This window comes from Mus musculus, chromosome 11, assembly GCF_000001635.26.
Source record: "Mus musculus strain C57BL/6J chromosome 11, GRCm38.p6 C57BL/6J".
NCBI lineage: Eukaryota > Metazoa > Chordata > Mammalia > Rodentia > Muridae > Mus > Mus musculus.
The window spans coordinates 67,171,027-67,198,759 of NC_000077.6; the positions used below are offsets into that span (position 1 = coordinate 67,171,027).

A 27,733-nucleotide genomic window follows, 5' to 3' on the forward strand; every position below is an offset into this window, starting at 1 on the left:
TAGCTAGCCATATAAAAGAGTCCCGAACGAGGCTGACTCGTCCTGCTTTAAAAAGCTCCAAGGTAGGTGGGAGCAGGACACTGGCCACTGCCCGAGCTGCAGCTCCCCTGGTCTGTGAATCCTGGTGCCTTCAACTTTGCATAGTGGGATTTACTTCTCAACTAATCAAGTGCCTTGCTCTTCTCTCATACAGGACCCTCTTATTTCCCAGCTGCACCTTCTCGTTTGCCAGTAAGGTAAGGGTTGGACTAACCAGTCCCTGGAGGCGTGATGGAGAATCTCTGGGACAGGTCCATGTCATTTCGCATCCTCTGAGAAAGTGCCTGTCTCAGGAGACACTAACTGCGTTTGAGGAAAGGGGCTGGGGAGGGATGGAGGATTTTTATCTCTGCCATGTGAGCAAAGTCAATTCTAAAAAGTTGGATTTTTTTGTTTTTTGTTTGTTTGTCTTGTCTCTGCAAGAAAAAGAAAATCCCTGCTAAAATCTCCTTGGTAGAAAAGCCAATAGAATTCATCTGGTAAATAAGATCTCTAACAAAAAAACGAAAGGAAGTACTTAGAACAATGGAACTTTTAAACTTCATGTATGCCTGTAGAAAGTCATCTCACAAAACCAAAACATAGTGAATTTTTAAAATAAGAAAACGAGGAATTCAGCAGCCCCATTACTGCTGCATGCTGCATCTCCGTAGAGGGAGATGGGGAGAGACGATTTAAAGGAGTTTCAAGCATTCGATCCTGCAGTGACTGTACTGGATAACTTCCCCACCTTGTATTGTTCTGCCACCTGTACCTTGAAGCAGTGTGGAACAAGCTGCCAGGTTTCACTTTCTGTACAAGGAAGCTTAGACCTCTGGGAGTCCTGCCATGTAGAAGCACAAAGATGGGCGTGGGTGTGTGGGTTATCTCCTTCATGAGTTAGCTTGGTTTAGTGTGCAAAGATACCATGTTAGAATAATTGCCCAGCATCCAACTTTAAAAGGGGGGGGGGGAGGTGACAAACAGAAACACAATTAAAATTCTTCCCAAACTACTTTGGGTAAATTTGGCCAAATATCTAAACATGAAAATAAAGTGGTCTTACTTTATATGGCCAGAAAGATGTGAGACATTAAAGTAAATGACATTTTCTATGCAAATAATTTCCTGAACCTGTTCCAATTACTTAGTAGTCATTTTAAAACATTTTCCCAAATATCACCCTATCCCAAGGGCTTCAAAGTGAAAAGAAGCTAGTACTATCATCCTTGCCCTAAAGATGGAGTTACTGAGGCTCAACATAATCAAGAGACTTACCCAAGGTCACACAATCCTTGGCAACATCACTCTACCTATAACCTAGTTTCCCAACTGGGATGCCAGTCTCAGAGGATGGGAGATACTAGATGCCTAATCCTAAGCACACATCACTGCAACCTCTTGAACTTCTGTTCTTGTGATGTCTGCTTCAGCAACTGCAGCCTGGTAGTAGTAGAATTGCCTAGTGTAATTTGCAACTGGGGCCCCTGCAGTAGACATCGTAACAGTGGTTCTCAACCCTCCTAATGTTGCTACCCTGTAAAACAGTTCCTCATGTTGTGGTGACCTCAATGACAGAATGATTTCATTGCTACTTCATAAGTGTACTTTTGTTATGAATCATAATGCAAATATTTGTGTCTTCTGATGGGCTCAGGTGACCCGTGAGAAAAGGTCTTTTGACCCCCCTAAAGGGGTAGCAACTTACAGTATGAGAACCACTGCACTATAAAGATTCCCTAGTTGGAGCTGGAGAAATGACTCAGTGGTTAAAAGTAATTGCTGCTCTTGCAGAGTTCGATTCCCAACACCTACATGACACTTCACAACCATCTGTAACTCCAGTTCCAAGGGATCTGATACTCTCCTCTGGCTTCTTTAGGCACCAGGCATGCACACAGTACACACAGTACATGCACACAGTATATGCATGAATGTACATACGTACAGGGAAGATACTCATACAAGTCAAATCGTGATAACTGTACAAAGATCTGCTGTTATACCAGGCACTGCAGACTGTATGATTTTTTTTTTTAAATCCCCTCTAGGGTCTGTGAGTTCAGCAGTCATGAGCTCCGACGCCGAGATGGCCGTTTTCGGGGAGGCTGCCCCTTACCTCCGGAAGTCCGAAAAGGAGCGAATCGAGGCCCAGAATAGGCCTTTTGATGCCAAAACATCTGTCTTTGTGGCGGAGCCCAAGGAATCCTTTGTCAAAGGAACCATTCAGAGCAAAGATGCAGGGAAAGTGACTGTGAAAACAGAAGCAGGAGCGGTGCGTAGGGAGCCTGCCACGGTGTACCTGTTAGGTTTGTGCTGCATTTGGCAGGGTTGGTCACTCGCTGACTTGACACCAATAGTTATCTTTCCTGTTTACTAGACCCTGACCGTGAAAGAAGACCAGATCTTCCCCATGAACCCTCCCAAGTACGACAAGATCGAGGACATGGCCATGATGACCCACCTGCACGAGCCCGCTGTGCTGTACAACCTCAAAGAGCGTTATGCAGCCTGGATGATCTACGTGAGTGACCCACACCAGGGGTCTTTAGTGTCATTACCATGTGCCCTAAAAGCCGAGGCACAAATGTGTCCTAAGTATCTCTCAGTCACTAGAAGTCACCAGCAGAATTACTAGTTATTAAAAAGTTCATTATTGAAACTGTAAGGCACATATTGTCTTCTCTCCCAAGGGCAGGCCATTGTCCGTCTGGCCATAGGCTTTATCACAGATCTGTAGATTAACCATGCTAAGGACGTCCCTTTCTTTCCCTTCCTATCTCTTTCCTCCCCCTCCATTCTTATCTCTTCCCCTTCCCTCCCTTCCCCTCTCTGTCAATTGCTGTTGCAGAATTTTGTCAATGAAGAAAAGATAAACACTCTGAAACATTTAAGAATGGAATTTTTAGGGGTTAAATTTCATTTTAGGGATTAAATCTCCCCACACAATAATACCAGGGTCTCTGTGTTTTGGTTCCTTTCATCTGTGTGATCTTTCCAGCATCCCCAGGCAGCCTTGAGTATTCTGCTCCGCTCTTCCCATCCCTGCATTCACACTATGTGTTTCCTGGTTATTCATTAACTTCCCCATCTACTGTGCTGACTGGGAATTTCTCAAAGGACTCTATGCTATCTATGTTTTAGTCTGACATCCTTGCAGGGTCCTAGAATATAATATGCATCCAATAACCATCTGAATGTAATGCATCTTATATTCATGTTTTTATACAGTTTAGCTAGAATTGATATTCAGCTGGGCAATACCCACACAGGTATACCAGATGTTTATGCTCTATAACCACTTTAATTGGCTAGTGACAGTCCTTAACCAGTTGACAGACAACTTTTAAATTCCTGTGTTTAATCCTTATGTATTTATTTGTTCTTTGTCGCTGTATAACTAAAACATACTTTACAGCATTTCCCAATACTGCCATATCCACACACTGTCCCACTCACTTTTGAAAGGCTTTTATCATGTTGTCTTAAAATATTCCAAAGTCCCCATCCTCTCTTACCGTTGAATACATTTATGTTCAAATTTATGTTCTAATAAACTCGAAGTGTCTCAGTTCTGCAAAGAAAATATACTCTTGTTTCTTTCAAACAACAAACAGCAAAAATCTCTCATAGTCCACATTTTAAAACAAATAGACAGACATGGTGTTGGTGCTCTTGCTGTGGGAAAACCATGACAAGTCCCAAGGGAAGCAGTAGGAACTCTGAACTGGTCATTGCCCTCAACTGATGCGGTTGCCTGTCAACCAGTCAGTTTCCATGCTGAAGACCGGGAGAAATGTACTCACAAGGGTCCTTCTTCTTCTTCTTAAATTCCAACCAAGTGAGTTGCACAGACAAGAAGGACCTTTGGATAGTCATTCTCTCTTTCTTTATACAGACCTACTCAGGCCTCTTCTGTGTCACCGTCAACCCTTACAAATGGCTGCCGGTGTACAACCCCGAGGTGGTGGCGGCCTATCGAGGCAAAAAGCGCCAGGAGGCCCCGCCCCACATCTTCTCCATCTCTGATAACGCCTACCAGTTCATGCTAACAGGTAAGTGGCTTGCCAATTTTCTATGTGCCTGAACTTTTCTCTGCAGACCTCTATAGAAAGCCTCGAATCAATTGCACCATTCCCCTCAAGAGAATCCCCTCCCACAGGGGCTCATGTGAGATAATACAGGACGACCAATGAGCTCTCTAATGTTTAGAGGTCAACAAAAATTACTTGCAGTGAGACTTATGAACATAAACAGGCAAGCATCCGTGTGCAGATATACATGTGCTCACATAGACACAGCCACACATACTGACTGTTACTGTATGGTAAAAAGCAGGAGAAAAAACTTTGCTTTTACGGTTTCTCCTTTTTATCAGAGATTATGATCAACAGTACACAGGATGCTGCCTTTGCTAGAACCAACCAGTGAGATTTTAAGGCATAGCTGGTATTAGGACATTATACCGTGACACTACCTCTATGGTGCTTCACTTAGCTAGGTTGATCTTATGTACTTGTGGGCCCTTTGGAAATGGTTTGGAGAATTCTTCAGGCTGAGCGAGACATCACAGCTCTTGCTTTCCCTTAAAAGTATGATGAAGCCATGTGTACTGCCAACACTTCCACCTTCCCACCCTTTAAGACTCCTCATGCATCAAAATGTTTCCAATGTCCCAGCAGGCATTTGTCCTTTTGCCCACCATGAATGTGTCACTGATTTAAATTGTCATCAAAATGGGATGGGCAAGCCAAGTCTAGTTTAGATATTGATTTAGCAGTAGAATATTAGAAAGAAAGCCTTATGCTTCAGGAAAACAGTGTAGTCTCCCTTCTACCAAGGCTTTTAGGCAATTTCTTCATCATAGGATTTCCCCCATTGAATGGAATGTTCTGGGAAGACATGAGTGGTTGTCCTTGGTTTAAATGGGTGTATGTGCACCAAGTATGGGGAGAGAAGAAAGGGAAGATGTTATGTCACTGTGCACTAGGTGCTAAGACTGCTAAACAGAGAAATAGAAATCTCATGCCCCGATTCCTTTCTAGCCATTTACAAGTGGGTTTGAAACAACATTAAGTGCTTGCAATTTCTCTTTGCAGACAGGGAGAATCAGTCAATCCTGATCACGTAAGTAGGGTTTGATGTTTTCTTTTCATGGCTATGGAAGATGCTAGGTGTGGGGCCTCCTCTGATTGTTTTGACTTAACAGCGGAGAATCCGGGGCCGGGAAGACTGTGAACACGAAGCGTGTCATCCAGTACTTTGCAACAATTGCAGTCACTGGGGACAAGAAGAAGGAGGAGGCAACTTCTGGCAAAATGCAGGTGAGAGTGACTGTCACAGAGTCCAGACTGAGAGAGAGAGAGAGAGAGAGAGAGAGAGAGAGAGAGAGAGAGAGAGAGAGAGAGAGTGTGTCTGTGTGTGTGTGTGTGTATGATTCCTAGCAAGGAATCCCTGAGCCTGATAAGCAAGGTCTGATCTATTCCTTGCAGGGGACGCTGGAGGACCAAATCATCAGTGCCAACCCCCTGCTGGAGGCCTTTGGGAACGCCAAGACCGTGAGGAATGACAACTCGTCTCGCTTTGTGAGTCTCTTGTGCACTGTGATGGGCACTGTTCATTGGCCAAAGCTGTGGGAAGTCTCTGATGTAGTCTTTGAATCTTTATTCACATTATATTCTACTGTGGTTCTCTTTGGCTTATTTTGAAGATCAAAAACTCTGGCCAGAAGGACATGTGACTCCTTTCTGGGTTTTTATTTCATTATCATTACTACTACTACTACTACTACTACTACTACTACTACTGCAAAATACTTTAATTTTAATTAATAATAACTGCATATATGCATGGGGCACAATGGGATGTTTTAATATATTTATACAGCGTGGGATAATTAATCCAAACTAATTAACACAGCATCACCTCATATATTTATATTCATAAATTCTTAAATCCAAGATAAAATCCTTCTACTTGTAAAACAGAAGTAGGTATTTTATTTCTGTTATAAATAGTCTCTGGCTCGGTTTAAAATTAAAGCAGTATTGTTCCAAATGTTTTTGAGCATTTCCAATGATTTGATATTCCTGAAAACAAAGTAGACATATTAGTTTTCCTTTCAAGGGTAAATTCATCAGGATCCACTTTGGCACTACGGGGAAACTGGCATCTGCTGACATCGAGACCTGTGAGTGTTCACCTGCAGCGCCACTCTGCTCTCAGGCCTGCTAAAGCTGCCTGACAGTCAAACCTCTGCACCCCGTCAGCTTTCACAGTTTTCCTGCTTGTGATCTGCTCTCTTTTAGATCTGCTAGAGAAGTCCCGGGTCACTTTCCAGCTTAAGGCGGAAAGAAGCTACCATATATTTTATCAGATCACATCCAACAAGAAGCCAGAGCTGATCGGTAAGGGGTGCCGTAACTCCTCTCCAAAGTTCCCCCCTCCCCCACACTAGTCACCACACCAGCCAGGGTATTGCCCAACCTGACGCACCATGTCTAAATTCTGTCAAGCCTTTTTTTTTTTTAAATGGGAAATGAAAGAAGCTTTTCAGGAGTAATTGTGGGAAATCTTTGTAAGTTTGTTAAAATTTATATTTGCTTATTATAAAGATTCTTAAGAAATCAAAGGAAAAGTGAAAAACTATCTCCAATTTCTACTATGAAATAACCATTATGAACACCTACATAAACATCTCATTGGTGACTCAAGGTGACTTCAATGGGTATATTGTTACATAATGATAAATGCATACAATTTACCCGGTTGGAGTAATAGTCACACTTTTATAATTTATATATATTTACTGAGTGTGTCACAGTTTCATCCATATTAATGTGGCTGCATGGTGTTGTGGTTGGTTGCATAGTGTTCCACACTAGAGGTAGGCAATTTTTACTTAATCATATTCTTTCCCCTTTAAGGTTTCAATTTGCTTCCATTTCTGATTTTAAAATAGCTACTACAATAAAGACTATGGTAGTATGTGGTCAACTTTCCATCATTCTTTGAAAGTCTCACACATGCATACCATTTGTTAATGATCATGGTGATGTTTAAAAACTAGTCAATGACAGGGAACACCATGCTGTCATCTTCAAGGTAGTTAGCACCCGTCAGTCTTTCCCCAGGTATCAAGTAGTTACCTTAGAATCGGTCTGGAAGTCTCTTGGTTTGATGAAGACATAGACTATGTTCCTCTTTGCTCTCTTCCATGTACTTAGAAATGCTGCTGATCACCACGAACCCATATGATTACCCATTTGTCAGCCAGGGGGAGATCAGTGTGGCCAGCATTGATGACCAGGAAGAGCTGATGGCCACTGATGTAAGTAGAACACAGAGCGATGTTTAGAATGACTGCGCAAGGTCAGACATGTGGTTCAGTAAGATAACTATTCAGAGCTGCCGGAAGAAATAGCAAAGGGTGGTGGGTATTAAGAAAGCACTGGATTCCCGGGCTCGGACGCTGTCCCTCCACAGGCTTTTAAGATCCCATCACCTCAGAGTTTGCAGGGGTCTTGATGAAACTGAGGTGTGACTTCTCAAAAATAAAAAGTGTCTGAGATTTACCATGGTTTCTCCTAAGCTTCTTTTTGACGTGTGAGAAACAAAAACCTGTAACTTAATTGCTCAAGTGAGCATCCTCCCCACGCCCCTGCTAAGGAACCTGCTTCCCTCCAGTAGTTCCGGTGTGATTTCCTCAGCCTTACCAGCTAGTGAGGAATGGGAACACGAGCGGTAAATAACAGGTCTTAATCTAACAGCTCTCATCTTGATTTTGTTGGCAGAGTGCTATCGACATTTTGGGCTTTACAAATGATGAAAAAGTCTCCATCTATAAGCTCACCGGTGCTGTGATGCATTATGGGAACATGAAGTTCAAGCAGAAGCAGCGGGAGGAGCAGGCAGAGCCAGATGGCACCGAAGGTACCGGCTGCGTCTTCCACCTGACGTCGTGCTTCGTTTGAAGCTCATGTTCTTAATGTGTTATTCTGAGTTTTCCTAAGAAGGCAAACTCACATTTCAGATCTGAGCTTTATAGAGCACTTAAATAATATGCTATGTAAAGCACAAACATAATTTGGGGTAGTCAAGGTCTTGGACTCAGTAAGAACATAGGCAAGACTATTAAAATTATACTGAAAATTCTGCACAACATGCTTGAAGATAAAGTTGTTTTTGGTTTTTAAGAAATGGATTTCTTTGTACCCTAATACCATTGTATCCATGCTTTCTTTTAGTTGCTGACAAAGCTGCCTATCTTCAGGGTCTGAACTCTGCTGACCTGCTCAAAGCCCTCTGCTACCCCAGGGTCAAGGTCGGCAATGAGTACGTCACCAAAGGCCAGACTGTCGAGCAGGTAAGCATGATATTAATAACCATCGCAAGGGGATCAAAGCATTGAACCTTCCTCATGTAATGTCAAGAGTTCTATCTTCATCTTTCAAGGTGACCAATGCTGTGGGTGCCCTGGCCAAGGCCATGTATGAGAAGATGTTCCTGTGGATGGTCACCCGCATCAACCAGCAGCTGGACACCAAGCAGCCCCGGCAGTACTTCATCGGGGTCTTGGACATCGCTGGCTTTGAGATCTTTGATGTGAGTTGCAAACATATTGATGGAACACCTTTATATCTATGACTATATTACTAAGAAGGAGTCTTAGGAACCTTCCTTGCCACTGTCAGTTACATGAAGACACAAAGGAGATTTTCTTGGCACCTACAAGTCATTTCCTCTGTCAAATGACAAACAATGTGTGTAAGGAAGACCCTTCATTCACTGCAGGACAGAGGGAGTTACCTTGTGAAAGGAAAAGGTTCTAAAAAAATCCCATGGTGTAAAGGAAGCTGATATTAAGTAGCACAGCAGAACTTAGTAACATCTAATATGCTCAGAGTATACAGTGCAGAATTCACGGAGAAATACTTAGGGAGATAATAAAGTCTGTAAAAGGCTTAATAATTTAGAAGCATCATTAATTAAATGCAATTAACTTTTAATGCTTGTTAATGTAATATCATGAAATAAAATTTTCTATTTGATCATGAGATACATTTCCCTGCTCAGAGCTTTTTAAAAGTTTATCTTCTCTTTTGATTATTACAATAAAACTCGGCTTTAATAGAAAACATAGAAAAGCAAGGAAAAGCACACAATTCTGCTAAGTATGTCTAGTTCGTTTGACATTTTGGTAGGGTTTCTAGAGATATAAATGTGCACTCTTCTATCTTGCAATCTTTTGTGTCCTGCTTATTGTTCCCATTTCACACTAAAGAATAATTACTAGTCACTTGAAATTCCCATCATAGTGATATTCCTGTAAGGCAAGCTCTGAACCAACTTTTTATGGATTGAGAGTTTGGGTGAGGCCTCTGGAAGCCATAGGGGCAACTGGAATACATAGAAGGAGGTTAAGTAGAAACTCAGGGAAAAAATGTATGATTTTAAGCAAGTTCAAGCAAAGAGTATTAATGCTGATTTAAGACATTCTGTAAAATGGCAACAAACAGGGGCGTCTACATGCCTCAAACCTTCCATACTTTTCTGTTTTGTATGGCAAAAAAAAAAAAAAAAGAAAAAGAAAAAAAAAAGAAAAGAAAAGAAAGAAAGAAAAGAAAAAGAGAGACTCTTCTGACCAGTGATGTTGACACTCATCTGTAAGTTATTTTAAATAAAATGTTCAGTTAATTTTAGAGAGAAATAATCACATGTATTTATTTAGTTCAACAGCCTGGAACAGCTGTGCATCAACTTCACCAATGAGAAACTGCAACAGTTTTTCAACCACCACATGTTCGTGCTGGAGCAGGAGGAATACAAGAAGGAGGGCATCGAGTGGACCTTCATCGACTTCGGGATGGACCTGGCGGCCTGCATCGAGCTCATCGAGAAGGTATCCATCCCGCTCCGTCTGTCTGTGGCCCCTTCCCATGGACTTCCCACTCTTATTTACTCAGCTGCTTTGCCTCACCTTCAAACCAGCCGATGGGCATCTTCTCCATCCTGGAAGAGGAGTGCATGTTCCCTAAGGCGACAGACACCTCCTTCAAGAACAAGCTGTATGAGCAGCATCTTGGAAAGTCTGCCAACTTCCAGAAGCCTAAGGTGGTCAAAGGCAAGGCCGAAGCCCACTTCTCCCTCATCCACTATGCGGGCACCGTGGATTACAACATCACTGGCTGGCTGGACAAGAACAAGGACCCACTGAACGAGACCGTGGTGGGGCTGTACCAGAAGTCTTCAGTGAAAACTCTGGCTTATCTCTTCTCTGGGGCACAAACTGCTGAAGCAGGTTAGGCTTCCAAACCTTAATTTTCTGTAGCTATTACAATTGAACTATTAGGTTAAGGCTAATGAGATAGCCTAGGCAGAAGGGTGGCATGCCAAACCCTTATCCCTTGAGTAGTAGGCTATGCTGTAGATAGAAATTTGTGGTTCACCTCTCTACTGAAAGAGACCTTATCACAATGGCCAGAAAGGAACTATGAGGCTCTCAACCCTAAAAAGGCCTGGGCTTTTGAAATTCTCTCCTTTCTCCCACACTACTGAATGTGAAGCACCTGGGGATATTACAGACAATATAGTGGGCAAATTCTACCTCCAGCATTAACGTCTGCTGATGATATTTTTAAGTCACTGTGCACCATGTATCAATGTTGGAAGGCTCGTCTCCTCATGGTTAGATGACTGCTGTTTATATCAACTCCATATAGGTAACAAACCACCGAAAAGTGGGTGTATAGATAATGAAAAGTGGGTGTAAACTTAGTTAAAAAGAAGGTTTCAAGAGGGCCAGTGGGGTAGGAGGAAGTTTCTAGGGAGGAAGAAATTTTGACTTGAGCATCAAGAGCACAGAAATCACTATGATTTCTGTGACAAGAGAGAGCCCACTGACTGTCTTTGAACAACATTATTCTTTTTCTTCCTCAGAGGCAAGTAGTGGTGGAGCTGCCAAGAAAGGTGCCAAGAAGAAGGGGTCCTCTTTTCAGACCGTGTCTGCCCTGTTCAGAGTAAGAACAAACTAACACCCCAATTGCTTTAGGAATTTGGCTCTAGAAGTATGATGTCACATTCTCCAGAAGAGTCTAGAAAAGGGTTGACATTTACAACTTTGACTGATCTATAGTGTATCTCACTTCTCATGCTAAGTTGCCATAGGATGAAGGGTACCTCCTGGGAAACCTTACAGAACTTAATGATCCACCATTCAAAAACTAGTCGGGTGACAACCCAAAGCCATGTACAGAAGTATTAAGAAAATATCAGTAAGACTAAGGAACCTGGAAGTTGTGGTGTTGCCAACCTGTAATCCTTGGGAGGCAGAAGCAGGAGGATTGAAAATTTCAAAACAGCCTGGGATACATTTTTGAGAATATTCCAATGACAGCAAGCCCAAACTAAACCCAACTAAACCAACATCAAAACAAAGAGAAAGATTAACGCAACCTAGCAGCTAACCTACAATCAAGCTAATATAATATTGTTGCTACTGATCCATTCAGTTGTCGGCACCAAGTTACAAAGTATTATGTTATGGATGGAACTGTAAAAAACCATCTAAGGTCCAAACATGGTGCATGATTGCATATCCTTATTGAATAACTAGAGCATAGTAAAAGATAGAGGTATCATGTAATACAATGGTTATCAACCTTCCTAATGCTGAGACCCTTTAATACAGCTCCTCATGTTGTGGTAACTCCCAGCCACAACATTATTTTTGTTGCTACCATAGTTTTGCTATTATGAACCATAATGTAAATATCTGATATGTAACCCCCAAAAGGCTTGCAATGCACAGGTTAAGAACTACTGATCTAGTAGATAATCATGTTCAAATGATCAAAGGTCAGAGAAGACAGCAAGACAATGTTAGTACAAAGGGAAAGAAAACACACCATCAGGCTTTCCCACATTCATCCCTCCTGCCAACAAGAATGCAGACAGATGGACTGAGGAAGAGGCTACAGCCCAGCAGAAGCAAGAAAAGTCTTTCTTTTTAAAATGAGAACTGCTTCTCCTGGGCCAAGGCTTAATCAGTAAAGTACTTGTCTTGCAAGTGTGAGGGTCTAAATTTAGATACTCACAAGAAAAACCTGGCATGGTGGTGTGCTCCTACAACCCCACCAATGGTGAGACGGAAGGCAGAGACAAATGGAGCCTTGAAAGATCCCAGGATAGCAAGCTATGGCTAAAGTTCTAGTCCAATGAGAGACCCTGTCTCAACCACAAGATGGAAGATACTCAAGGACTGATACGCAAGGATGGCCTAAAGCTGTAGAGGAGTGGTGTGCATGTGCACACATGTGTACGAGCGCGCGCGCGCGCATGCAAACACACACACACACACACACACACACACACACACACACACACACACACAAGCCACAGAGTTATTTTACAGATGTCAACAATTGCTCTTTCCTCTCCTGCTATTCTGACCAAAGTTCTCTGCTCTTACAGGAGAATTTGAACAAGCTGATGACCAATCTCAGGAGCACCCATCCTCATTTCGTGAGGTGTATCATCCCCAATGAAACCAAGACTCCCGGTAAGAGTCTCTAGAGTGAAAGCCCAGAGCATGGCTGCCACATCTCCTGTGTTGTATTCCGCTAAGAGAGAAACATGCATTTGCAGGTGCCATGGAGCACGAACTGGTCCTGCACCAGCTGAGGTGTAACGGGGTGCTGGAGGGCATCCGCATCTGCAGAAAGGGCTTCCCCAGCAGGATCCTCTATGCAGACTTCAAGCAGAGGTCAGCCTTCTAATTATGATCTGTCTTTGATGGTTAGTGTAAGCAGGTTGGATGTAAGCAAAACAATTTAGTGAAAAGCATGCCTCTATTTAATTAGTCATAAAAGGAGTGAAGGCTCCGACTCTCACAACACTTTAAAAAGATACTATATGTTAAGCGCTATATGTAAAATTTCCACTGGATTTACGGAGGTTCATAGATACATTCTCTGGTGTCAGTAATTAGGAGAGCTATCCTTTTCACTACTTGATCTCATTTAACCCCCACCATCACACAGTTGAGATGAGAAGTACTATGACCTCATTTTCTGGACAAATGAAGTAGGGTTCAGAGAGATCAACTTATTTGCTTAAAGACAAAGCTAATAGGTCACTGGGGTGGCATGCTGCACGTAGAGCTACAAATAGGTCACCTTTGTGTTCTGCTTGATTTCATTTTTCTCTTGCAGGTTACTTTTCCAGTTCCCCAGAATAAGAGGGGACCTGTCATGGTGACAATTCCTTAGAACTCCCTGATAAGCTGATCTAGAGAGTCAAGAATGACTTCTGGGTGGCAGCTACAGGACACTGGTCTCATTTAAGTCTAGAGCTGGTTAAGTTGACAGGGAGTAGCAGAGCTCAAGACCCAAGGGCACCCACAGTTTGCTCTTAGGCCATTAGGATAACTCCCCACATTTAAATATCATCTATTATATACCTTAACTTATTTATTATTATTAAAATATAATTATACCATTTCCCTATTCCCTTTCCTCCCTCTAGGTCCTCTCATGTTCCATCTTCTTAAATTCATGGATTATTTCCTAATTAATTAATCCATACTAATTAATTAATGTAATTAATTAATATTAATTATTAACACATCTATATTAATTAATTTTAAAAGCAGATTTTTTGGAACCAGGTATCTTTCTTTAAAGCAAATTTATCAAGCCATGATAGCATATTATATTGCATAGGTCCTCTACTTTTAAATGTAAGCAAGATCATGTGATCCTTCCTTGAGGACAGAGTCTGATAAAAAAGGAAAAGAACAGGAAGAGTGGGGTCATGCACTCCAGAGGCAGAAGTGGTGGGTCTCTCTGACTTTGAGGCCAGTCTAGTCTACATAGTGAGGATGGATAGGTCAGCCATAGCTAGCTGTATGTACCTTGTCAAAAAAAAAAAAAAGAAAAAGATTGTAAATATAAAGAAGCTACAATGGCATGAAAATATATAGCAAATAGGTTGAAAAACATGCAAATAATGTTCCTCTGTGAACAGAGAATAATAATTCTTAAAAATCTTTGATTTTTAAAATAACTCATTTAGAGTTTGGCTACTGTTCATAAATAAAATCTTTACAAACTATACTTGCTTCAACAGATACAAAGTGTTAAACGCAAGTGCCATTCCTGAGGGTCAGTACATCGATAGCAAGAAGGCTTCTGAGAAGCTCCTGGGCTCCATTGACATTGACCACACTCAGTATAAGTTTGGTCACACCAAGGTAATCCCCCTGAAGTCCAGCCTCTTGTCTTCTTGCCCTTTGAACTTTGTATGATGTTTCTGAGCTGCAACATTGCCTGCACACAGGTCTTTTTCAAAGCTGGTCTTCTGGGGCTCCTAGAGGAGATGAGAGATGACAAGTTGGCCCAGCTTATTACCCGGACCCAGGCTATGTGCAGAGGGTTCTTGGCGAGAGTGGAGTACCAGAAGATGGTGGAGAGAAGGTATAAAAATGCATAGTTTATTCACATCTTGTGTCGAAATAGACTTCTGTAGGAAAGTGGGGGAACCTGAGTTCTGCCAGCATGGACTATATCGTGAGTGTCTGGGTGAAAACTCAAGAAGCATCAGGCATAGATAGTTTTATATATTTTTTTAATCTAACACTGAAAAATACACTAGTGAGTAGGCAGAGATAAAATTTTGCCGTTCTGTTTATTTCTAATGAGGTTCTATTAGATATATCATTAAATGGAGGACCTTAAAATGTATAGTAATTTCAAAAAATGGCTTTATATAGTTTTTATATAAAACAATTTCTTCAGTTGAATTATTTCTATTATTGAACTATCATAATTTAAAATAGGGTATTTGTGAAGATCTTTCCACAATAGGCTACTACAATATCATCAAGGGAGTTAACTTCCTGGTAGTCTAGTTGAAGAACTAATATGTGACAGAGCCTGATGTCTGAGGACCGGAAATGAGAAGTGTGTTATACATGGCCATCTGTGCATCCACACACATGAACAAGTCTGTGTGCACACACAAACAGGTTGCACAACACAACTTTTATTACTTGAAGTTATGCTTATTTTTTCTAATCACAGTCACTATGCTATATTTGGGTAGCTAACTACCTATATATGATGGTCAATAATTTTTAAATAACCTAGATTAAGGCAAATGTAACATTATAAATTAGAATGCTACATTCATACAGAGTCAGTATTTTTGAACAAGCTCTTCAGATGATCTCAACCATGTCCAAGGTTGAGACACAATGGTGTAGAGAAGTTGGTTACAAGTCCTTGAGCATCGCCATGAAATATAACTTTTCTGATCTGCAAGGTTGACTGCAAATAGAGAATAGGGTGGGATGGAGGGGGACCAAAGCTGTGACATTCACTCCTGAAATTTATATTCGCTCCGTCATCCACTGTATCTAATTAGCAACCACCTTATTTCAGGGAGTCCATCTTCTGCATCCAGTACAACATCCGCGCCTTCATGAACGTCAAGCACTGGCCCTGGATGAAACTCTTCTTCAAGATCAAACCCCTGCTGAAGAGCGCAGAGACCGAGAAGGAGATGGCCACCATGAAGGAGGAGTTCCAGAAAACCAAAGATGACCTTGCCAAGTCAGAGGCAAAGAGGAAGGAACTTGAAGAAAAGATGGTGTCCCTCTTGAAAGAAAAAAATGACTTGCAACTTCAAGTTCAGGCTGTAAGCTGGGGCTGAACATTGGGTATCACTAATCAAGGTGAAGTGCTGGTGCTCTGGCCATGATAAGTGAGATGCATCGTTGTCAGGGAGGCACTCATTGTACAGGGAGGGTTAAAGACACCAACTGGACACATTTCTCTCCCTGCTCAATAAACACCCCCAAAACAGTGCCATGACAATGAAGTAGAACTGTCTGTATTCTTCTAGTCTGCACAATTTCAGCAGTCTACAGGAATTGTGGCTTCTTTTCAGCTTGAAGATAGTCCTCAAAAGTTATTAACACAACCCAAATAATGTAGTAAGAGAAAGATGATGTGGAGAGATTTTTCTTTTCAAATGTCCTTGAGCAACATCTTGACATCCATTGGCTTCGCGTTACCACAGAGACAGCAGATGGTCGATGATGTTCTACACCAGATTGCATTGCATTATTGTTAGTTATTGATCTAAAATCCCATGCCTGTTATTTCTTCCATCTCCATGGACAGTGGCCTTTTGTACCACACCCACAACTCTGTCTTAATTTCTGAGCCTTCTCCCAATTTTTATTCCATCAAACTTGCTGACTGCTCACTTCTGGGCCAGCCATCTTAGAAATCCTTCCATTGATCTGGGAATATAATTTACAGGACTAGTTTCCATTTGGGTTAAACTTACTTGGTCATATATGTGTGTGTGTGCATGTGTATGTGTATATATATACCCACACACACGCACACACACACACACACACACACATATATACACACACACACACACACATATATATGTATATATATATTCTTATAAGATTGGTCTCTGCTGTTAAGTTGGGGTGGCATGATAACTCCTCCAGGCTCACAGAAGGGAACTTCTTTCTGCTTCCTTCAAATCTGCACCCAATTATTTCTTTCTATTCTCCTCTGATCCTATTCACTTAAGTGAATTCATGACATGGGACACACCGCAGTCTCTTAGGCATTCAAAGGATGGTGGCAGTGGATTATAAGCATATATATGTACATAGATATCATATGTAAAAGTATCATATATATCACCTGTATAAGTACATCATACATCTATATACATCATTTATAAAGGAAAACCATCCTCCAGTACCACAGAGAAAACTATCTCAGCACCTGTAGCATCTTGCAGTCTCCTTGTACAAATGCACCCCCATCTGCCTCTTGCTGTTTTCCCTATAAGATGACTTCTACACACTTCATTCCTACCCATCTCACAAGGGTCAGCTGGAAAACTAATTTCATGAATGCACCAGGGAACCAATGCATTCGATTTTCCAATATTATGAGTTATGTTTTAAATTAATGGTAGCCTTTGAGAGATGGGTGTTCTAATCTATTATAAAACTCATTGTCATAAAAGAGAGAAAACAACATAGTTTATTTTCCCCACATAGGCAAAAAGCATTGTACATAGTAGGTGGTTTATGAAATATAAATCCTTGAATAGATAAACAAACAAATGCAAGAAACCCAGCAGGCCACTTCAAGAAGGTTAAACTCTTACTATGACAATATATTTTATTCTTTCTCCCTAATTTCAATTATATTGCCAACTCCAGGAAGCTGAAGGCTTGGCCGATGCAGAGGAGCGATGCGACCAGCTGATCAAAACCAAAATCCAGCTGGAGGCCAAAATCAAAGAGGTGACCGAGAGGGCCGAGGATGAGGAGGAGATCAACGCAGAGCTCACGGCCAAGAAGAGGAAGCTGGAGGACGAGTGCTCAGAGCTGAAGAAGGACATCGATGACCTTGAGCTGACACTGGCCAAGGTTGAGAAGGAGAAGCACGCCACGGAGAACAAGGTATGAGACGTCTACACGGGAAGCTTATGACTCATTTTAATGAAGAAGTAAGACATAAAACCAAAGCTATTAAGACCTAACGTTTAATGCAAAGCACGTTTGCTTCCCAAGGTGAAAAACCTGACAGAGGAGATGGCAGGCCTGGACGAAACCATCGCCAAGCTGACCAAGGAGAAGAAGGCCCTCCAGGAGGCCCACCAGCAGACCCTGGATGACCTGCAGGCAGAGGAGGACAAAGTCAACACCCTGACCAAAGCCAAAATCAAGCTGGAACAGCAAGTGGATGACGTAAGTTGTGCATTACCGAGGGAATGGTTTCCTTCTAAAGGAAACTATACATTTCTTCCTACTCAAACACTACATTCATCTAGCTTGAAGGGTCCTTGGAGCAAGAAAAGAAACTTCGCATGGACCTAGAAAGAGCCAAGAGAAAACTTGAGGGCGACTTGAAGTTAGCCCAGGAGTCCATCATGGACATTGAAAATGAGAAACAGCAGCTCGATGAAAGGCTCAAAAAGTAAGCAGGAAAGAACGGCTCTGGGCTGTGCTTCCGGTTGGCTACAGACGGAATTTCTACACTGTGTTTCTTTTCTTTAAGGAAAGAGTTTGAAATGAGCAATCTGCAGAGCAAGATTGAGGACGAGCAGGCCATCGGCATTCAGCTGCAGAAGAAGATCAAGGAGTTGCAGGTACATCCATAGCTTCTATCCGTCTAATTCATCATTAAAGGACCCAAGAAGCTGAGTCGGTCTTTTCCACCACCTCCAGGCCCGCATCGAGGAGCTGGAGGAGGAAATCGAGGCAGAGCGGGCCTCCAGGGCCAAAGCAGAGAAGCAGCGCTCTGACCTCTCCCGGGAACTGGAGGAGATCAGCGAGAGGCTGGAAGAAGCCGGCGGAGCCACTTCAGCCCAGATCGAGATGAACAAGAAGAGAGAGGCTGAGTTCCAGAAAATGCGCAGGGACCTGGAGGAGGCCACGCTGCAGCATGAAGCCACAGCAGCCACCCTGAGGAAGAAGCATGCGGACAGCGTGGCCGAGCTCGGGGAGCAGATCGACAACCTGCAGCGGGTGAAGCAGAAGCTGGAGAAGGAGAAGAGCGAGATGAAGATGGAGATCGATGATCTTGCCAGTAATGTAGAGACAGTGTCTAAGGCCAAGGTACATGTTTGGAAAATGGATATTAATGACACTAATCCATATGGATGCCTCAGTTTGCACAGGGCACTTTCTAGATAGTAAGTCATTTGCAGGAGTACAGAAAGGTGACCAGAGAAATGATAATGTTTTTTATTATTTCTATTTTACATACGAAGATATGGGATTCAAAGAAGCCAAGCACAGGAATCCATCACTCTGTTGTTGATAAGTGACATAGCACAGTCACCTGTGCTCTCCAAATTAGGGTCGCTCATATTTTGTATTGTATGACAATGTTCTAGTATATGGAAAAGGAGTGAAGCATTTTTTTAATAACTTCGTAGAGAACAGATCATATAGTTCTTACAGAATTATAAAATTCAGGGTCCAATCTTCAAATTTTCATATGACTATAGCATCTAGCTTCATAATTTCTCTTCAGTAAAAGGAAAGACATCATCTAGATTATATTAAATTTAGGATAATTTGATTTATTTGTTCAAAGAAGTATGTTTTCCTTTGCAGGAAAACTAGCTGCAGCAAAAAGCTATCCATTCTCTCAAAGCTTTGTCCTCTCTCTCTCTCTCTCTCTCTCTCTCTCTCTCTCTCTCTCTCTTAGGGAAACCTCGAGAAGATGTGCCGCACCCTGGAGGACCAGGTGAGTGAGCTGAAGTCAAAGGAGGAGGAACAGCAGCGACTGATCAACGACCTGACAACCCAGAGAGGACGACTGCAGACCGAATCCGGTAATTCTCCCTCTTCAGCGCTGTCTGAGCATAGAGATGAGGTAGTTAAGAATAAATGAGCTGATGATGTGAGCATCTAATATAAGCGACTAAGAACACCGGTGATTCACCAGAAGGCTGAGGCACAGCCTACATCCAAGTCATGACTAGTGCAAGCTCTGATCCCGAAAGACCTTGAGGATTTATCCACAGAGGAGGCTCTGGAATCAGGAGACACTCCAGCATGACCCCAGGGTTTCTGTCTCAGCTCACATCTTTTGTTGTTGCCATTCCTGTTTTGCAGCACAGGGGATGAAATTCAGGGCCACACACTTGCTAAGCGAGTAGTCTGCATTGAAGCTGTGTTGTGTCCCCAGCCCTTCAGGTCCTCTTGTTTATGTCAGTGTGAACTTAATTTCTGAAGGAGGCAAGGCCCAGGCCCATCTCTCAAGTGTCCCTGGAGAGTCCTCAAGATGACTCACTGGGCAACATCTCACAAGCCTGCTGTGCTGAGTTCAAACTCTAGAAGCCACAGAAAGTGGGAGAAGAGAACTCCAAACAGTTGTTGCCTTTCACATGAATACTGTAGCAATCACACACACACACACACACACACACACACACACACATCTGTGGAAGCAGATTTTTTTAGATCCTCATTTTGACAGTCAACACTAGATTTTGCATATTGTCATAGAAATAAGATTTTACTCCGAGGAGAGAAAAGGAATGTACATTGTATTTATTCCTCTGGGTTGCTATGCCAGCTTTATTAGAAAACGTAGAGATTTTTGCACAGAGCTCGAAAATATCAGTAAGTAATTTAATCATCCGAACTCTCAATTTGGGGTGCTGAGTTAAATTTGCGTCTGAAATGGCTTTCAGAGTTTGTTCTTTACTTAGAGAACATTAGTGCGGTTTCTTCTGTTTCCCAGGTGAATTTTCCAGGCAGCTTGATGAGAAGGAAGCGCTGGTATCTCAGTTATCAAGGGGGAAGCAAGCATTCACTCAACAGATTGAGGAGCTAAAGAGGCAGCTTGAAGAGGAAGTAAAGGTGATTATTAATCTAAGGCTGATGGCTGCAATTTGTTTCACGAGTTGACCCTAGAAAGAGCCAGTTCCACCATCGTTAAGGGGACTGAGTATTTAAATATCTAGTACAATGAAGATGTGAACATCTCCATAGGCCAAGAACGCGCTGGCCCACGCCCTGCAGTCCTCCCGCCATGACTGTGACCTGCTGCGGGAACAGTACGAGGAGGAGCAGGAGTCTAAGGCTGAACTGCAGAGGGCGCTGTCCAAGGCCAACAGCGAGGTGGCCCAGTGGAGGACCAAATATGAGACGGATGCCATCCAGCGCACGGAGGAGCTGGAGGAAGCCAAGTATGTGGGAAAGAATGTGCAGAAAACTTTACATATCCATGCCACATCATTGTGGATTAGCTTCTGTCTTCTAGACTACCGTAATAATCCCCCAGTAAAATGAACATATCCCTGACCTCCTGCTGACTTAAAATCCAGTTAAGGTAACAAACAATTGAGAATTCCAGAGCCTGCTGCTCTTTGCCAAATGTCCCAAGCTCATTGCTACCTGTGCACTGGCTGCTCCATCTCTACACAACAGTCCCTTTTGGTCTCCCACTAGTTCACTCTGTCTTCTTAGCAAGACCTTCCCTAAATAGCTAGAGTTCTCACCCACAAATCACCACATTTTATTACTCCTCACTGCATTCATATCTGAAGGGTGTTCTTAAGCAACTGCAGACTTGACTGTTGTTGATGTCTCTCTCTTGTCTGAGCTACATGAAGCAGGCGGCATTTGTCTTGTTCACCGCTGTGTATTCATGATGTCTGGTTCTAAGAGGACCCTAGTGAATCTTGTCATGTGAATGAATGACATCACTATGAAGTTTTCGATATTCTTCAATGTGATGATAGTTCATATCTTTAATATGGTTTCTTCTTCCTAAAACTTCATGTAATCTTCAAGGAAGAAGCTGGCTCAGCGTCTGCAGGCGGCTGAGGAGCACGTAGAAGCCGTGAACGCCAAGTGCGCTTCTCTGGAGAAGACGAAGCAGCGGCTGCAGAACGAGGTGGAGGACCTCATGCTGGATGTGGAGAGGACCAACGCTGCTTGTGCCGCCCTGGACAAGAAGCAGAGAAACTTCGACAAGGTGATTCCCGACGCATCCTCTCTCTGCTTGGCACACCCTTTTCCATCACCCACAGCAGCTCACTGCTCTTGTTTTCTCAGATCCTGGCAGAGTGGAAGCAGAAGTATGAGGAAACCCACGCTGAGCTCGAGGCATCCCAGAAGGAGGCCCGCTCCCTGGGCACTGAGCTCTTCAAGATGAAGAATGCCTACGAGGAGTCTCTGGATCAGCTAGAAACCCTGAAGCGAGAGAATAAGAACTTACAGCGTAAGGCCCTTTCTCTCTCAACAGTACCCATGACTTGGAGGGAACACTCGCTCTTCTATGCCATGTCTTGACCACACCCTTACCTGCTTTTCACCCTATTTACAGAGGAGATTTCTGACCTCACGGAACAGATTGCAGAAGGAGGAAAGCGCATCCACGAACTGGAGAAAATTAAGAAACAAGTCGAACAAGAGAAGTGTGAACTTCAGGCTGCTCTAGAAGAAGCAGAGGTACAGGCTGCATACACGGTTAACCAACTTATAGAGGAAGAATTAAGTCCACCTACGGGGCATGCAAACAGGCACAGCACACAGTCATCTGTGTGTAGCAACATGGCAGCATGCTTGTTCCTCGTTTGCTAATGTTGCCTCTTGATGTCCTGAAGGCATCTCTGGAGCACGAGGAGGGAAAGATCCTGCGCATCCAGCTGGAGCTGAACCAAGTCAAGTCTGAGATCGACAGGAAGATTGCTGAGAAGGATGAGGAGATCGACCAGCTGAAGAGAAACCACATTAGAGTCGTGGAGTCCATGCAGAGCACGCTGGATGCCGAGATCAGGAGCAGGAACGACGCCATCAGAATCAAGAAGAAGATGGAGGGAGACCTGAACGAGATGGAAATCCAGCTGAACCACTCCAACCGCATGGCTGCCGAGGCCCTGAGAAACTACAGGAACACACAAGGCATCCTCAAGGTAGGTGGCACCAAGGGACGGTCTCAGATGAGCGGTGTGAACCAGTCTGTGGACACAGTGTCTCAATGATGGTTCATTACACAGGACACCCAGTTGCACCTGGACGATGCTCTCCGGGGCCAGGAGGACCTGAAGGAGCAGCTGGCCATGGTTGAGCGCAGAGCCAACCTGCTGCAGGCTGAGATCGAGGAGCTGCGGGCCACGCTGGAGCAGACGGAGAGGAGCAGGAAGATTGCAGAGCAGGAGCTGCTGGACGCCAGTGAGCGCGTGCAGCTCCTCCACACCCAGGTGGGCTTTTGTACAAACACCTGCCGGCTTAAGCATCTCAGAACATAAGAGCTTGTACTTTTTAATGTAACAGCCAGATTTTAACTTTTGCCAATTTTTACTGGGTTTCTGAATGAGAAATCTCTCACTGTTTTATGTTAGCAATTGTTTTTGATTCTCTTCTAGAGCATTTTATGGGTGACCACACTCTACTGTGTCAGTATATCTAGTCATTCTTATGGTCAACACTGACATTTTTATTGTGAAGAAATGTCATGCTACAAACATCTGTTGCAAATTTATTTATGTGCATGGACAGTCTGGTAAATGACACCTATGAAATCATAAAGCTATTTCACTTCTAATGCACGTCAAAGTGCTGGCTCTCTCTCTGCATCTCTAATTTTTCCCTTCATAATTGTGATACATAACAAAATTCTTTAATGTTCAGAAACATTTCTTTTACTTAAAATTTTTATCTTATGATTTTCAAGAAATAACTACCACTAAGTACTTTGATAGCATAAGAAAGTGTAACACTCATTTCTAACCAGAACACCAGCCTCATCAACACCAAGAAGAAGCTGGAGACAGACATTTCCCAAATCCAGGGAGAGATGGAGGACATCGTCCAGGAAGCCCGCAATGCAGAAGAGAAAGCTAAGAAAGCCATCACTGATGTGAGTAGAGTCACATTTCTGCACTCAGTGAGCAGTGGGAGCTACTGATTTCAAGAGCTTTCTTTCTTGATTTCCTAATAAGGCCGCCATGATGGCGGAGGAGCTGAAGAAGGAGCAGGACACTAGCGCCCACCTGGAGCGGATGAAGAAGAACATGGAGCAGACCGTGAAGGACCTGCAGCTGCGTCTGGATGAGGCTGAGCAGCTGGCGCTGAAGGGCGGCAAGAAGCAGATCCAGAAACTGGAGGCCAGGGTGGGTGTCCCCGTGTTTGTACATTTCTGTAGGTTTCCAATGCCACATTGGACCATATTTCTTCAGAGCCTTCCCTTTGCAGGTGCGTGAACTGGAGGGTGAGGTAGAGAGTGAGCAGAAGCGGAATGCTGAGGCCGTCAAAGGTCTGCGCAAACACGAGAGACGAGTGAAGGAGCTTACTTACCAGGTAGGCAGTGGTGCTTAGCAGCTAAGCCCCGTCCAGGTGTGTATGAGACACTCACAGTGATAGCGTGCCCTATGGTTCTTATAATCTTGCAGACAGAAGAAGACCGAAAAAATATTCTCAGGCTTCAGGATTTGGTGGATAAACTCCAGGCAAAAGTGAAATCTTACAAGAGACAAGCTGAGGAGGCTGTAAGTATCTTTAGGATAGAGAATAGTCAAGTCCCTGAATTGGGAAATGCTACTAAATAACTCACTGTATTATCCCATTTAGTAAAGAAACTGTTCTACAGATTCTGTACATTAGGGCTTGGTACATCTTATTGCTTCTCACATATTGTTTCTAGTATCAATAGCTTGATTTTAAGGGAAAAATCTCAGCTTACAAAGGAACCACAAGAAGAATTAAAAGCAGAAACTATTCAGGCTGTTCTTCCAGGCTGTGACAGGACAAAGTGATACAGAGATAAGATACATAAGCAGAAATCCCCAGACACCTAGCCCTTAACAAGCAAACTTAAAAATAACTCTTGGGCACTGGAGAGATGGCTCAGCAGTTAAGAATGCCGGCTACTCTTCCCTGGGGACCTGAGTTCAATTCCCAGCATCCACAACCATCTCTGCCTCTAGGTCCGGGGATCTGACACTCTCTTTTGCCCTTCATAGGTACCAGTCAAACAAATGGTTCGCAGACATACATCCAGACAAAATATCTGCACACATAAAATATAGAATAAAAGTAAAAAATAACTCAGGCTAAAATAGATATTGGAAAAGAGTGACTACCAGATTGTTATTTATTATAAACAATAATAAAAGGAAGATGTGACTTTTACAGATATATGGAATGTAGCCAAAATTGTTTAGAAGATTAATAATGCCTATAAACCAATGTTTTTTTATAGGCTTTTAGTATGAATCAAAATTAAAAATAAATGAATACATTTATATCTAATTTAGAAATTAATACCTATAATGCAATGAAGACAAGAAAAGAAATGAATCTGTTAGAGAATATTATTTTGTAACATGACATTTTAGTAATACCTGATAACTTCTGGAGAATCAATGAAGCAAATATAATATAGCTAGTTTAACGAAAAAATTAGAGACATACAAATAGCACCAAAGGAATATAAAGGGAGACAGGCCTTGCACACAGAGCAGTGTTTTTAGTGTAATGTGTGTAGCAGTTCAAAGAGCTGAAGTCACAAAGAATCTGATCTTTTGTTTTTCCCAGGAGAATGTGTGTTATCAAGCTGGGCTAAAAACTTACTTCAGAATTACTGTTGAAAAGGACCCAGGTCCAGATAGGTCTGTCAAAATTTCAAGGAACAGATAATCCCCAGCTATGTAAGCCGTTCAAGAGCATGGGAAAGAGGCAAAGCCTTCCAATTCACATTACAAAGCTCGCATAACCCTCATACCAAAACCGGTCCAAGGGAGGACAGGGGAAAGGGAGTGAGGGCAGCCTTCCCCAGGACTGTGCCACGGCAGGGACACATTGCTAAACACTGAAACCCTTACTTATCCTAAGGGCTTGTCTATCAGTGAAGAAATAGGCTTAAATCCTCCAATGTGAAGATGCCAATACAATCGTTATATCAAAAGCAGAGGAAATGATCATTTTACGTCAAAATAATCTATGCTCAAATTCAGTGGACATTTTTCATGTTTTATATGATTATGAAATCATGCTTACTATGATGAGGAATAATTAACTTCAGTTAACTGTCGTCACCTAAAAGCAAGCATTAACCACCTAGTCTTATTTATTTATTTATTTATTTATTTATTTATTTATTTATTTATTAATATTCTTGTTTCTCTGATCTTTTTTCTCCTTTTGCTTTATTCATGGCATATATCCATTCAGATAATTTGGTTGTTGAGGATGGAGAGGTGGTTCAGCCATTAAGAGTACTTGTGGCTCTTCAGAGGATCTGAGTTTGGTTCCCAGCACCCACTCCAGGCAGCTAACAACAACATTCAACTGTAGCTCCAGGCTCTCCAGCGCCCTCTTCTGTTCATCAAGAGGGTCTGCATACACACATGAAGACATGCATACATACATACATACATACATAATACATACACAGATACAATCAAATAAGATTCTTCCAAAATTACATTTTGTTTGCAAAATTTGTGATGTGATAATTTTGAGACACCAATCCCTAATCATAAAACAGTTCCAGTGGGAAGCAAGAATCTTGGAAAGGGTAAGATTTTACTTCTCTATTCATACCAAGCACTGTTTCTGCCAGTCTACAGAGCTTAGAAAGATTACAGCACAGGTTTAATAGAATTCCACTCTTATTCTCAGGAGGAACAATCCAACACAAATCTATCCAAGTTCCGCAAGATCCAGCACGAGCTGGAGGAAGCCGAGGAGCGGGCTGACATCGCGGAGTCCCAGGTCAACAAGCTGCGGGTGAAGAGCCGGGAGGTTCACACCAAAATCATAAGCGAAGAGTAAGGCTGTCCCGATGCTGTGGAATGACCGAAGCGAGGCACAAAATGTGAAACCTTTGGTCATGCGCCTGTGTGATTCTATTCCATCCTGTTGTAAGGAAATAAAAAGCCCAAGTTCCTTTGCAAGCAATCACCTTGGGTTGGCCCTGTCTTTTGTCCCCTTCCTAAAGCAGTGTCAACGTTTGCAACATCTCAGTGATAATTACATCCCATCTGCAACTCAGAGACAAACACTTCTTCACATGTATCTTTGGTTTATTGGGATGGTTTGAGTTGATAAAGGTGTCACTTGCCAAGAAAGCCTGTTCTGATAAACAGAACTCTGGAAGTCATAGAAATGACTATTTCTTTCGAGTTGTTCCTGGTATCTTCATATTGGCAAATCCCAGAAAGTTTCTACCTCCCATAACATAAATCTGATTTTCTAGGTCTAGACAAAGAATGGTGCTAAGTATATTTCTACAGAGATAGTTCACATTAACCATGTCATTAATTCTCCATGTTTAATAACTGCATAAAGAAAACAAGCACCAAGTATTCTTCATTATAATATTAATAACATGAATTCACCCATAGTATACATGATAGCTCATGTGAACCATCAATTGTAAATAATGTTTTTTTTTTTTTGTGAAAGCTGTAGGATGCCTATCAAATCTGAACACATAGAAAACACTATTTTATGTTATAATTTGGTATAATAAGTTATGTGCCTATTTTTCACATTCTTTGTAGCCTCCTGTATAATTGTATGAATAAAGTTATTGACTAAGAAGACTAGACCAAGAATCTCATAGCAGTTTACTCAATGCATACATATGCATGTAGATACAATATGAAGATACCAGGAACAAATTTATACACACACACACACACACACACACACACACACACATATATAGTAGCTATCTAGATATCTAGATTATTGAGACATTTTCCTAGAAGATTAACATATTAGAGCTGGAAACAACCTTGATGCACTGCTAAAAACACAGTCTTCCTAGACAGTACCTGGTAAAAGCTAAATGCTAACTTCTCAACTGAGCCAAAAGAAAATTGTCTTGGCTTAAGGTCTTAGCTTAAGTGGCAAGTCTGAAACTGATTTAAATGAAGACATGTGGAGGCAACTTCCCAGGTAAGGTGGTTTGTACTGGTGTTGTGGAAGAGCACAGGATTGCTCTTCTCGATGTAGTGGCTCTTCTCTCGTTTTTTCCCCCCATGTCACCTATCAATGCTTAAGTCTCTTATAGCTTGGTAGTAACAACAACAACATCAGCAAACCAAAGCTTCGCTTTCTCCTCTCTGAAAAGTAACCCCACCCCCACCCCCGCCAGTAGAACCAAAGTTCATCTTAAAATTTCCATCAAATCCTATT

General features: G+C 42.4%; 1 protein-coding gene across 1 annotated transcript; it reads left to right on the forward strand.

Annotated features, from left to right (window-relative positions):
• Positions 1-26,491, forward strand: Myh2 (myosin, heavy polypeptide 2, skeletal muscle, adult). The gene is made up of 40 exons (NM_001039545.2): positions 1-62; positions 194-236; positions 2,070-2,293; positions 2,399-2,542; positions 3,917-4,073; positions 5,118-5,145; positions 5,228-5,342; positions 5,511-5,603; positions 6,145-6,208; positions 6,327-6,425; positions 7,245-7,348; positions 7,812-7,950; positions 8,265-8,383; positions 8,473-8,622; positions 9,749-9,919; positions 10,009-10,318; positions 10,957-11,036; positions 12,490-12,577; positions 12,664-12,781; positions 14,146-14,269; positions 14,356-14,492; positions 15,459-15,714; positions 17,282-17,524; positions 17,636-17,812; positions 17,896-18,041; positions 18,123-18,213; positions 18,293-18,682; positions 19,281-19,407; positions 20,322-20,440; positions 20,573-20,769; positions 21,377-21,560; positions 21,641-21,806; positions 21,912-22,036; positions 22,192-22,500; positions 22,585-22,788; positions 23,322-23,447; positions 23,530-23,700; positions 23,783-23,887; positions 23,980-24,075; positions 26,210-26,491. Exons 3-40 carry the CDS (start codon positions 2,090-2,092, stop codon positions 26,360-26,362), a joined length of 5,829 nt encoding a protein of 1,942 aa, NP_001034634.2. The 5' UTR covers positions 1-62; positions 194-236; positions 2,070-2,089; the 3' UTR covers positions 26,363-26,491.
• The last annotated feature ends 1,242 nt before the right edge of the window (positions 26,492-27,733 follow it).

What these genes read in the sequence shown, in the direction of transcription:
- Myh2 (NM_001039545.2), top strand. Translation starts at nt 2,090, where the DNA reads ATGAGCTCCGACGCCGAGATGGCCGTTTTCGGGGAGGCTGCCCCTTAC. An exon ending in ATAAGTTTGGTCACACCAAG is followed by an intron (nt 14,270 to 14,355) that starts GTAATCCCCCTG and finishes GCCTGCACACAG; the next exon opens with GTCTTTTTCAAAGCTGGTCT. An exon ending in GAGGAGCTGGAGGAAGCCAA is followed by an intron (nt 20,770 to 21,376) that starts GTATGTGGGAAA and finishes GTAATCTTCAAG; the next exon opens with GAAGAAGCTGGCTCAGCGTC.